Source organism: Podospora pseudoanserina, chromosome 6 (assembly GCF_035222485.1).
Source record: "Podospora pseudoanserina strain CBS 124.78 chromosome 6, whole genome shotgun sequence".
Lineage (NCBI taxonomy): Eukaryota > Fungi > Ascomycota > Sordariomycetes > Sordariales > Podosporaceae > Podospora > Podospora pseudoanserina.
Genome location: NC_085925.1, coordinates 25,313 through 37,430, shown reverse-complemented (window position 1 = coordinate 37,430; position 12,118 = coordinate 25,313). Strand labels below are relative to the sequence as shown.

The 12,118-nt window shown below is 50.9% G+C and overlaps 2 protein-coding genes across 2 annotated transcripts; both read right to left on the bottom strand.

Moving 5' to 3' along the window:
• Nucleotides 1-174: 174 nt before the first annotated feature.
• On the bottom strand, nt 175-8,440 carry QC764_611230 (Type I Iterative PKS). Its single transcript, XM_062949605.1, has 6 exons — nt 7,529-8,440; nt 6,475-7,476; nt 6,043-6,418; nt 5,280-5,986; nt 1,300-5,185; nt 175-1,206 (listed from the first exon to the last, which is right to left on the bottom strand). Exons 1-6 carry the CDS (start codon nt 8,126-8,128, stop codon nt 299-301), a joined length of 7,479 nt encoding a protein of 2,492 aa, XP_062797014.1. The 5' UTR covers nt 8,129-8,440; the 3' UTR covers nt 175-298.
• Nucleotides 8,441-9,834: 1,394 nt separating this feature from the next.
• Nucleotides 9,835-11,296, bottom strand: QC764_611220 (uncharacterized protein). Its single transcript, XM_062949604.1, has 4 exons — nt 10,809-11,296; nt 10,654-10,746; nt 10,357-10,597; nt 9,835-10,300 (listed from the first exon to the last, which is right to left on the bottom strand). The coding sequence occupies exons 1-4, from the start codon at nt 10,903-10,905 to the stop codon at nt 10,027-10,029; spliced, it is 705 nt and encodes a 234-aa protein (XP_062797013.1). The 5' UTR covers nt 10,906-11,296; the 3' UTR covers nt 9,835-10,026.
• Nucleotides 11,297-12,118: the final 822 nt, after the last annotated feature.

Here is a 12,118-nt window from a genome sequence, read left to right as displayed (position 1 = left end):
ATATCAGATAGCCTCTTAATATTCTTTTTCTACCTATTAACTATCTTTTAAGGCCTATAGACTATCTTTGGATGCATGGTTTACAACTTATGCAGTGCTGGGTGTTTTGTCTACAGCGTGGTAGGTACCCTTTAGGGCAAAAACACTCCTTCATAGGTATCACTAGTACACGTAGTGCATTTGCTGGAGAAAACACATTGATTTAGCAGCTCAAGTGGTAGATGTGCTTTGATGCCCGATATAGGTAGGTAGTTATGCTGTGATGGTTTTACACAGCGCATTTCCCAGACTTCCTCCCTCAAACCCCATCAACATATTTCACTAGAAACTCAAATCCCTCTCGCACCACCTTAGAGCCCTGCGGATGCCTCCTTTCCCATCCTTTACCGACATCAAACAAGTGCTTTGCTCCCTCGTCAACAATTCTCAACTCAGCATCAACACCTCGTTCTTTGAGAGCCTGGTGCATCCGTTGGGCTTGCTGCCATGGTATCAAGTCATCTAGCCGAGGGTGAACGATAAAGGTCGGTGTTCTGTACCGATTTTGTTGCACCTGGGCCAATGGAGACACCGCCGTAACCTCCTCCTCAGACACCTCTCTTTTTCCATTGATCGCAGAAACTCCACGCAGAAGAACCTCGAGTGTTTTGCCATGATGATTCATGTACAATGCCAACCTGGAGCGTGGATCAACGACTGACATCCAGCCACCCACCGCCTTGGCTGAAAATGGTGGATTGTATGCCGTGATGGGTTGGTCAAGTGTCATAAAGACGGAGTCAGCCGCGATAGGGAACATCGACTCTGACCCTTCCGGAATGTTTGGTTGAGTCCAGAAGGGGTCCTTGTAATCCGAAGGAGAATAAACGGCGAGAATGGCCTCTGGTGGTCTAACATCAAACTCGGCCGATTTCCACGACAGACTCATGGCCAAGTGGCCACCGGTGCTCCAGCCAATCGCGACGACCTTCTCACCATCGACCCGAATATCGGATCTCGCCAGAGGAAGAGAGGGAAGGGTATTCCTCACCCATGAGAGGGCGGAGACGGTATCACACATTGGGCCTTCTTGGAGAGTCGTTTCGGGACAAAGGCGGTAGTCAATGCTGACCGGAAGGAACCCTTTGGAGAGAAGAAGTTCAGTTTGACAAGGTCGAATGTCGGCTCGTGAGAGCATGATGTGGCCCCCGCCATGAATCATCAAAGCTACAACTCCAGTTAGCTACCATCTTTTTTCAAACTTTATTACCCTTTTTGAGAGGGCTTCTGCATTTCTTAAGCACAAGCTTGAGGACATACCTATGGGACGAGGCGCCGCTGAAATATCAGATAGTGTATCTGGGTAATATATGTCTGCCATCAAGTCGACACCGCCGATACTCTTGAAGCGCATCGTCTCCATCCTCGTTTGCTCTCCGATATTGGGCTCTCGCTCGGATAAGGCATGGGCAGTGATGACTCTCAAAATCTTTCCCTCTTGTGTCCCATTATCGCTCCATTCCACAGACGCAAAGCCAGCCTGCTTTAGACTCCTTTCCCAGGTCAGCTCATCGGCCAGGGCATGGGTCCGTCCATCGTTGAATCTCCACCATCCCTTCAATAGCCCAAAAACGAGATCGAACCAGTAAAGATTCCTCGTCAGCTCTACCAAGCATAGCAAGCCCCCTTTAACTGGATCCAACAGCGCTCGAATATGACTGGCCGAGATGCTGAGGTTTTCAGTGGCATGTATGCAGTTTGTCGACAGGACAATATCGTAGTGCTTGTCCCGCTTTGTGTCTGGGGATTCAATGTCCAGCGTGGTGAACTGCATCTCGATTTCCACCCCATTTCCCCGAGCACTAGAGGCCATCAGAGATGCAAACCTTCTCTTTGCTGCTGCAACAAGGGATGGGGACAGGTCGGTGAAGGTGTATTGGACTGTCATGTCGGGTCTCTCAATCTGGCTCAGGGCATGTAACAGAGGTCGTGTTGTGCCGCCTGTTCCCGCCCCGATCTCCAGAATACGGATAGTTTGTCGAGTGCTCATTCGTACAAGGGAAGACAGATAGTCAACCAGAACCAAGGTACCTGTTCTGAACATGGGGGCGTTGAGGTAGACGTCTTCAAGTAACCCCCGGGCGGAAGATGTACCGAACAAGATGTCGATTGGATCGGCCGCACCCGTCAAGCACGCCGAAAGCCGGGAGGCTGTAGCATCTAAAAGCTTGGCTTCGGAGGTGTGCTGCGGAAACCGAGAGAGTATGGTGGCTTGGAGGTCAACGGCGGAAGTCGTCTCGAGAGGTGTGTTTGTCCGCCAAAATTTACCCAGGTCATCAACAGAGATCAGCTTCGAGTCTTGCAAGATTTCATACAGCTGCCTGACGAGCTTGCTGTGTTTAGGATCGAAGGAACCGATGAATGGAACCTCTGATCCTGGCTTGATGAGGCTCAAATGGCAGCCCATATTACCAAAGGCGGACAGGACGTATTGTGTGACGAGTCGGGACTGAACTGGGTAGACGTCCATGCAAAAGTTCGAGAAGCGAGTGGCGGAAGCATGTCGTGTGTAATTGGCTGCAGCCTCACAAAACGAGACACCAGCGACACCCCCGAGATCCTCTAAACCACTCTTCTTGCAGTGGCCAGACTCGGAGCTCGTGGCGATATCTTCGTCAGTGAAATCAGTAGGGCAAGATGAATCATTCGAGTCAATCTCCGAGTCGAATAGATCTGAACTAGTCAAAGGATCCGATCCCGTTGTCTCAAAACTGTCATTTCTGAACACTTTGGGTGCTGATTGGGAAAATGTTGGTTCCGTCGACTGTTTCCCCACGAGGCCGACGAGAGCTGCGACGTCGGAACATGCCAACAGCTCAGGCTGTGAGACTTTGACTCCAAACATATTAGAGATCTCAGCCAACACGTCACCAGCCAGTAAAGAATCGACCCCAAGTTCAGAAAGAGTACTCGTGGATTTAATTTCGTCGACCGGCGTCTCAATGATGTTGCTGAGCACCCTCCTGATGTCATGATCCACTGATGACTGGGCCTTGGAGTCTTTTGTTACTTGAGGAGTCTGGTCGGGATTTGTCTTGGTGATGGGTGTAAAGGTGGCTTCCATAGGCGGGGTCGGCTCGGTTGGCGATGATTGATGGGGTTGTGTAGTCAAGGGGAAGGAACGTGAAGCGCCATTCAGTCGCCCTAGGGTGCGTTCCAACGACTTGAGGGAAACTGCCCTGAAAGTAGCCCCCATGATGGCGACAACCAGTTCATTGGAGGTTCCATCGTAGACCAGAATGTCGTTTATTATCGAGCGAGAATCTGGTTCCGTATCATAACGGGTATATACCTTCCAGCTGATCGATGATTGTCTGTAAGCTGGTGAGATGATTATTTCCTCGATAGCAGTGCACATGAAGACTTGCCCAGCGTCCCTGGGACGAAGACAGTTAACGTGAATACCCGCCACCTGAAGAAAGTTGTCCAGGGTGACGGGGTCACAAATACCCTTTGGCAACCTGAAACCATCTGGAGATTCCGAAATAGTAGGAATACCGACTAACCCCACAGCCTCGTCGCCATGGGCCGTCAAGGATTTGACGCCCTGATAGTAGGGGGCATATTCGACCACACTCGAAAACAACTGGTAGACCATCGGACCTGCCACCTTGCTGGACGTCTCCAGGCTATTTAGACGATCGACACGAGATCGTCGAAACAATTTACTCATAGATGAGAGCTGAGCATCTGCGCCCCCAGATGGCAATGCTATGCGGCCTCGTGTATGCTCTGTCGAAGTGCCTTCAGCATTCAGGCTGGAGATGCTGAACGACCATGACTTGGTGTCATTCTGATGCAGAGATACGGTTGTCTTCGTGTGGCTCGTCGCAATCCCAAGCGGGGATGACATCGCCAAAGCCTCGAAATGAGGCATCATCAGGTCGCCTAGAGGCATGTCGGCAGCTATTTCAACGCATTTGGCGCCGAGCTCCAGGTAAACTGAGGCGGGACACAAGCCATGTCCAGTAACGGCGTGTCCATTTGCTGCGAGCTGGTAAAAGTCGGCAGTGGTGTTGACCTGGAAGACGTGCTTCTTGTTTCCAGCTTCAACCAGGGTGATGAGATCTGCAGAAGCGGCATCTCGTTTCGCTGTTTTACCGGCTTCCTCCGACCCCCTTGGTTTGTAGTCAATCCAATGCTGTGTCCTGTCGAATTGATATGGAGGAACCGGAACAAAGGCGTGTCGATTCTGAGGACCATGCTGGAGGAACGGCCAATACCGCACACTGCATCCAGCTTGCCAAAGCTGGGATGTGGTCACACCAATGTTGATCATCGCATCATCGTTGCGGAGGCCAGCGGGTAAGTAAATGTCTGGCGATTTGCCTCCTGTCTTGTTGTTATTGCGCTTGACCGGTTTGATCATGGGGATGACTGGTGACGAGGTGCCTGCCTCGAGCCAGATGGCTCCCTGGGGGTATGATGCAGTGATGCGAGCGATGGCATCCGCGAAGAAAACCGGATCTCTGGTGTGCTGTACCAAACTCTCAGCTGTGAACTGCCAATCCGAAGTCTTGCGGGTGCAAGTCTCGATTTTCAGACTCGGTGATTTGACAACAAGACGACGAGCCATCTCGGTGAGCTTCGCGAGAATTGACTCAGTCATGTGTGAATGATAGGCATGAGTACTTGCCAGCTGCAGGCACTTGATTTGCTGCTGTTGACAAACGTATTTCGCCTTGGCGATAGCCTCTTGGTGGCCAGAGAGGACAAAGCTTGTCGGGCCATTGTAGCATGCAATTTCAACCCTACTGCCGGTTTGTTGTAGATTCTTGTTGACCGCGTCTCTGACTTCCCTGGCTTGAGGCTCAAGACACTCAAGAGAAAGCATGCATCCGGGTTCCGACCAGTGATCGCGAATCAGGCTTGCGCGACCGGCAACAAACCGGAACCCATCTTCGACTGTCAAGGAACCTCCAACAACCAGGGCGGATATTTGGCCAAAACTGTGACCAACAAGTGTGATGTCGGATGTCTCCAGCCCGGATTCCAGCCAACAACGGGCCGTAGAAACTTGCAAAGCCAGCAATTGACAGTGCTGACGAACAATGTCATGCAAATCCGGAACCGATTCGGAGGACGTGAAAATGTTTGGCACAATTGCCGGAAGGGCAAGAGCAACACAAACATCATTGCAGTGGTCCTAGAGCTTTTGTTAGCGCCATGTGGAAACAATCCAAGACTCGGGGTAGGATAGGGGTGAATTCAGGGGTATGTAAACAAAGAGCGCCACTCACAAGGTGTCTGCGCAACACAGGGCATGAATTGTAGAGACGTTGTGAAATCGAAACACTCTGCCCTGTTTGGCCACCGAATGCAAGCACTACTGGTAGCTGAGTGGTGGGCATGGACGCTGCCGTCGTCTCAAGACAGGCAACCATATCATCGTGACTCCTGGCTATAAGGGCCAGTCGGTGAGGGAACTGGGGATTCTGGGACTTGTTAATGTTGTAGGCAATGTCCCCAAATGATGCGGGGAGTGGTGTCCAGGACCTCAGCGCAGCAATCATGAACTGCAAATGATTGGGTGACTTCGCCGCGAGAAGTATTGGGTAGGATGTCGGAGCCGACAGCACAGGCTGGGAAGCTGGTTCCTCATATTCCCTGACAAGAATAGCAGCATTAGAACCTGCAGCGCCATAATTGTTCACAAGCGCGACTCGTCGGTGGACTGGGCTCCAGGGCTGGGCAACTTTGGGGATGATTATCTTATCTGCTGGGGTTGTGGTAATGCGAGGATTGAGAGTGTCAAACCCAGCCTGCGGGGGAATGGTCTTGTGGTGCATCATGAGAAGGGTCTTTATGACGCCGGCCACGCCTGATGCAGCCTCGCAGTGCCCGATACTGTCTTTGGCGGAGCCGACAAACAGGTGCTCGGTGCGAAAGGGACCACAGAGAGCCATTCTTATGCTCTCATACTCCTTAGGGTCCCCGACTTGTGTGCCTATGATGGCATCAGTGATGTGGTCCCAGCAATGTCAGCACAAGAGGGGCACTCACCAGTTCCATGTGCTTCAACGTAGGTAACTTCTCCCGGGCTCACTCCTGCCGTTTGCAGAATTTTCTTGTATAGTGAGAATTGTGATGACGACTCTGGGACAGTGATTGGACTGCAATTGGAGTTTTGGTTGATGGCGGAAGCCCCGATGACTCCTAAAATTGCGTCACCGTCCGCAACAGCTTTGGACAAGGGCTTCAGCACCAATATACCTGCCCCTTCTCCTCGACAGTACCCTGCGGCAGAGCTATCAAATGCATGGCTTGCTCCGTGGGGGTTGAGAAAAGAGCCTGCGGCAAGAGCTTGGTGCAACTCGGGGCTGGTGATGATGTTCACACCGCCCGCCAAGGCAAGTTCGCACTCGCCTGTCAAAAGAGCCTAGCAGTCCATGTCAGTCACGTCCAATGAACAATGGGCCAAATCTGGGGCCTTACCTTCGAAGCTGTGTGTATAGCCACAGCGCTTGAGGAACAAGCAGTATCAACTGTAACCGCAGGCCCATTCCAGCCAAAGAAATGGCTAACTCTCCCACTGATGAAGCTTCTCAACAAACCCACCGCAGTGAAAGGAGTTGCTTGGTGTCCGGCAAGATTATGTTGATATTCAACCTCACCAACGCCCATGTATACACCCACTTCCTTTTGCTGGTGGGTCTCGATATGGTGATATCCTGCGGTAGCTAGAGCCTCATATGCAACCTCAAGGACAAGCCTTTGCTGGGGATCTATGTGTTTAGCTGCTCGCCCAGCAATATCAAAGAACCGGTGGTCGAAGCCCTTGACAACCTCATCCCTGAGAAAGTTCCCCTGGTATTTGGCTTCGGCCAGACGTGAGGCAATGCTGGGATATGTCGGATCAAAACGGGACACTGGAAGAGGTCCAAACGCAGTCTTCCCTGAGACCAAAAGGTTCCAAAAGTCTAATAGGGAGTCTGAGCCAGGGAAGCGAGCAGACATGCCGATAATTGCGATCTCGTCCTCTGGCATCGAGGTGCTGGGTGAGGGGCGAGGATGGGTAATCGAACGCGGAACAAGGCCTCCAGTATGGGAACCAATAGGTATGAAGACGAAGTTGTCGGCTTTCTCGGCACAGTTGCGCAGAGTTTGTAACCAGTGGGCTCGTTTGCACAGCGCGAGATCGATGGCAATATCGTGAAGTGATGTCGCGTTCGGCGGGACGATGTTGGCATCAGCGGTTGATCTCAATGGTGTTTGCAAGGCCGCGGCGGCGGGAAGCTGAAGTTCCCCAATAGAGGCACAGATTCTTTTGAGGGTTTGGGCTCTCTCCTCATGCCGTAGGTGATGGTAATGGCCATGAAGCCCAATATCGGTCCACGGCAGGCTAGCTCTCTGCAGCTGTCCTTCCAACCAAAGTCGCTTGCTGTTTGGCACCGTCACGGTGAGAACGCCCTCATCCAAAAAACAAGAAATGTAGGCCTAGCAACATGTTAGCTTGTAGAGGCCAGCCAAAAAAGGTTGAATGACTTGCATCCGGTATCTGGTCCAGCAGTGTCTCCAGAAACACCCTATCACTCTGGTTCCTCAGGCGCACACAAATAGCCCTTGCGTGATCAGAAGGGCACTGACTGGAATCGGCGTCCACTGCTGCGCCAATACAGGCCCCAAGTCGCAAGGCAGCGGAAATATTACGCTTGAAGTCATCCCAAGTTGACGCACTAGCAAGAGATGATGCCGACAGCCAGCCAATGCAGAAGCCCTGAACTTGCTGATGCAGTGTTAAGGGTAGTTTGTTTCTAGGAAGACCTCCAAACTGAACGGCGAGGTCTACGGCTTGAGACACGATTGTCAATGGGGCCAGCAAAGTGTTGTGCCGCCAATCATCATTGGTGTTTAAGAGAAGCTGCCCGCCTTGGGCAAAGTCGGCGAGAAGATGGAAAATCCGGCCAGGGTGAAAGTCTAGCCCGAGCTGTTGTCCGAGTATAGACGAGAGGGAGGGCAAGGTTAACAGGGCTTGAGTGATGAAGTCGAGGGTGGGATTTTTCAGGAGGTTTTGTTGTAGTTCCGCCAAGGCCTCTCGTGTCCAATTGGTCACTTGGGGACCGAGTAGAAAGATTTGTTGCTGGGCCATTGTAAGAAGACTTGTGGTAATCGGTGTCCAATAGTACGGTTTGGGAAAGATAAAGGTCCGCCACAACAAAAGCGAGAACAGAGAGACTTGATATACAGATAGACAGCAGTTTACAGGCAAGCAAGCCCACCAGAGCTGGCAGCACCAACTGGCGGAGTTGAGAAAAAGTCGGTATCCACACGCAGCTATGTGAGCAGCGAGACTAATCGGGCAGATGGGAAGGAACGAACAGCAAATCTCATCACCCTTCCTCCACCATATCTACCTGTCTACCTTGAAATCCCTGACTTAAGTGGTGTTGCAGTGACCTGCTGGCCAGGATCTAACTGAATGTCGTATAGGTAATACGCACCTATATGCACGTACGGTTTCATGGAATCTCTGTCCTGGAACATGCACATGACACCGGATACCCGGTGTGCTCCTTTAATTCCAGACACCTCAGCTGGCCACGGAAGGAAGTACCCGGACAGTTGCAGCAGCTGCATGGGCTGCACCCCCACCATCCCAAGTTTACCCAAAGATGCCGCCCACAGCGGGTGCATTATGGGAAGGAGGCACCATAGAAGCCTATCCAAGCAAGAGCTGCATTGAAATATCAGCTAGTATTTGAATTGGCTGGCCAGGTTGCCCCTCCTGGATCATAGATTGATGAATTGCACTCAGTCACGATCAAAATGTGGCTTGACCCGAGAGAATGGGACCGAACCTGGAAGCCGAGCGTGTGCATGTATTCCTATTGGCGGCGGCTCGAGCAGTTAACGGCCAGCAAGTTTAACCTTGCAGGCAGTTTCCTACCATAACTTCTTGACGTCGGTAGCGGCGGCAACTGCTGTAATTGTCATGGCGACTCGCCATGGTTGAACCGTAAGGTAGGATATTCAGGCCAGAAAGACCTCACCAACTCCGTCTTAATGATCCGGGGTCAATTGCGAACCATGCCATGTAAAACGGTTGTTAGGCGTTTAAAGATAGTTCATAGGCGTTTAAAGATAGTTCATAGGCGTTGAAAGATAGTTTATAGACCTTCAAAGATAATTATGGTCCCTTAAAGATATCTAAAAGGTCTATTAATCTGCATATAAGGCAGGGTCAATAATATGGTATAGGTTAAGTTTAGTACTTTTGCTGCGCCAATTATTTCGTGGGGAGGGTGCTTCGTCAAACCTTTCACATTAATATAAACTAGACCAAGTGACATGGCGAAGACAGATGAGAACCATACGGAAGTGGAAGGCAGGGGGAGGGGGGAGGTATCGTTTTGCGCAGGCTTACACCAATCGGATATTCCATCCAAACGCCGATATGTTGATTTCATGATCACCCAAGTCATATATTGAGTTGGGTGCTTGAAACGGGGTTAGTGCATTATGTGACCTCAAAGTAGCGGTCAAGATTTGCCCAGGCAATGAGATGTTGCGATTGCCTGCGCAAGTGTGCATGCAGTTCCATTGTTGTTGAAGATTTCCAGTTTCTCCCAACGGGGGGTTGTACTTGAATACCCCGCGCGGCAGTGGATAGATGTTTCATTCGTCACTCTCCATAAGAACTGTGGGCTACGAGGTCCCAAGTGGGGGGTTGCTTCCGTATGCATGTGTTGTTCGATGGCCCTGTAAAATGCTGAATGGATCGAAAAAGGAAACCCGGAATTATGTAACGTCGTGAAATATGACTGGGTGGGACTTGCAAAGCAAGGTGATTTTCTTGGATTTCTTTGACAGTCACCGACATCTTCAACACAGAATGACAACGGGTCCTGGAGATACGTGTGACATTTTATTTAGGGGGCAAAATGCCACACTAAGGCAGGCATCTACTAATCTGAACACAGACAGACATCGGAAGGCTACAAGCCTTCATCATACCTCAGGTAGTCTGTCATCCTGTGCTTCACCTGCTCAGTTTCCGTTCCAGACAGCGGGACCAGGCATGCGATAAGCGGCGGGGTTGTTGGTCCACTTGTTGTAAGCAATGCCGGGGTCATTGGCATTGTAGATACCGGGGATGCGGACAAGAGGCGAGGGGTTGCCACCACCGGGCCCGGTGATCTTCAACTGTGCGCAGGTAATGTAGAACTGAGCGCGGCGTACGTGACCCTCGTGTAGACCAATGTGCTCGATGCGGACGAGATACTCTCCAGGGGGGGTCTTGGGCGGGATAGTGAATTCAAGCCTGACATGTAGTGTGAGATTTGCTAACAAGGGGTCAAGGTCTGACTGGGAACTCACCTGTCCTTCTGCCACGAGCACCAGTTCGTGTCCACATTTCCTCCGCCGCGGCAAAGACCGGTCTCGTAGACCTTGAACCACTCGCCGGAACCATCGTAGGTAGCGACACTGCCAGGGGCTTTGGACATGTAGATAAACCCCGGTCCGGGGTGTTCAATAAACTCGTTGTTGAAGACCTTGAAGCCGATCTTATCACCAGCCTTGACCTCGTATGTCTGTACGTTGCCGCCAGGCTTGGCGCCTAAATTGAGACTTAGATTCTTGAATATTCCACATGTTTTCATCTGTTAGGCTTACCGCGGTTGCACCGTAATTCATCAGAGGTAAGGATGTCGGGAAAGGCCGGATTGTAGCTGTTAGAATTGCGTCGAACGTATGTGTACTCGCCACCTTTCCATTCTTTTGTTAGTATAACCCCAACTGCAAGAAGGGTTAATCATGAATTGTCATACCGATGCGCTGGCCGTTCACAATCAGTATGTTGAAAATGTAGTGGGCCTGGGCTTGGGCCGCGAGGCCAGCCAAGATGGTGAACGACGAGAGCTTCATGACAAGCGGTTCCGACTTGGAGGGCAGAGGAAGTTGGGGACTGATGGGGTGATGGGATGTCAACGGTATGTCTTTTATTAGGGACGCGTCTGCCCTCTAAATATATGTCCATCGACCGTCTCCTGTCACGACTGAACCTGTTGAATATCCTACGCTTTGTGATTCAAGGCTGAGATCTTGGCTTCATCTCGCGGTTCTTTAGTCTCCAGATCAAGCACATCTACCGACTGCGGGGTGCATTCTCCGGGTCCACGAAAACCTGGGGAAGAAGCATTGCGTTGCGAACGAATCAAGTTTCTCCATCATAAACCGCCTAAATAGCCTCATTAGACCAAACAAGACCTTTTTTGGATACCACAAGTGTCATGTGGCACAAGTCCTATCCCGTGCGATGGAGCCGACACGGGATAGGGATCAGCGTGGATGCTGAAAAAGGATGAGAGAAACAGTCCCGGTAGTGTTTCAAATTCCCGATTGGAGCGGGACGAGTCCTCTACTACCCCGTGTCGTTCCCGGCGTAACATTTGTCCCAATAAAGCACGGGGCAGGGCTTCAACTGCCGTTTGACGTCAAGTTCAAAGTGGCAGCAGGGAATGCCGAGCTGGACGTGTGATAAAAGTAAAGTGCATCAAGGCACAAAGCATTCTTGGCTACTATACAATAGGGAGAATCTTCCACCAGTAACTTTGTTTATTGGCCAGTGCCGTCAACATTTAATCTTTGAAAAGTCCGGATTGGCTATTCGATTACAGGATGTCACCACAAAACCTAGTGCAAACTCGCAATCAAGTCAGCACTAGTTGGCTCAGCTTAGAGTGACTTGGCTCCAGACGACCCGATCGCTTGCAGTTGAACGGAAATTGCGGAAGCCAGCTTCAGGGAAATAAGCAAGAAATATAGTCGCGAACAATATGTTAAGCCGATAGGTAGGGGATGATTCTTACTTGGCCTTCAAGGATATTAAAAGTTCAGCAAGGGAGTTGATAAACATATCTTGAACGCGGACGTTATTTTTATCTAAGGTACCTAGTTGGAGTGTTGACCCCACCCTACTTCATCCTCTACGTATGAGGCTAATCAACAACGGTAAGGCGACAAACTCTTTGTGCTACAGGCGAGTTTCAGTCAGCGTCATCCTGCACTTTTGGATTGTGCTCGACGTTGCCAGATGAGAGCCCGGTACCATACTCGACGAGAGTGGTAATATTCTCCA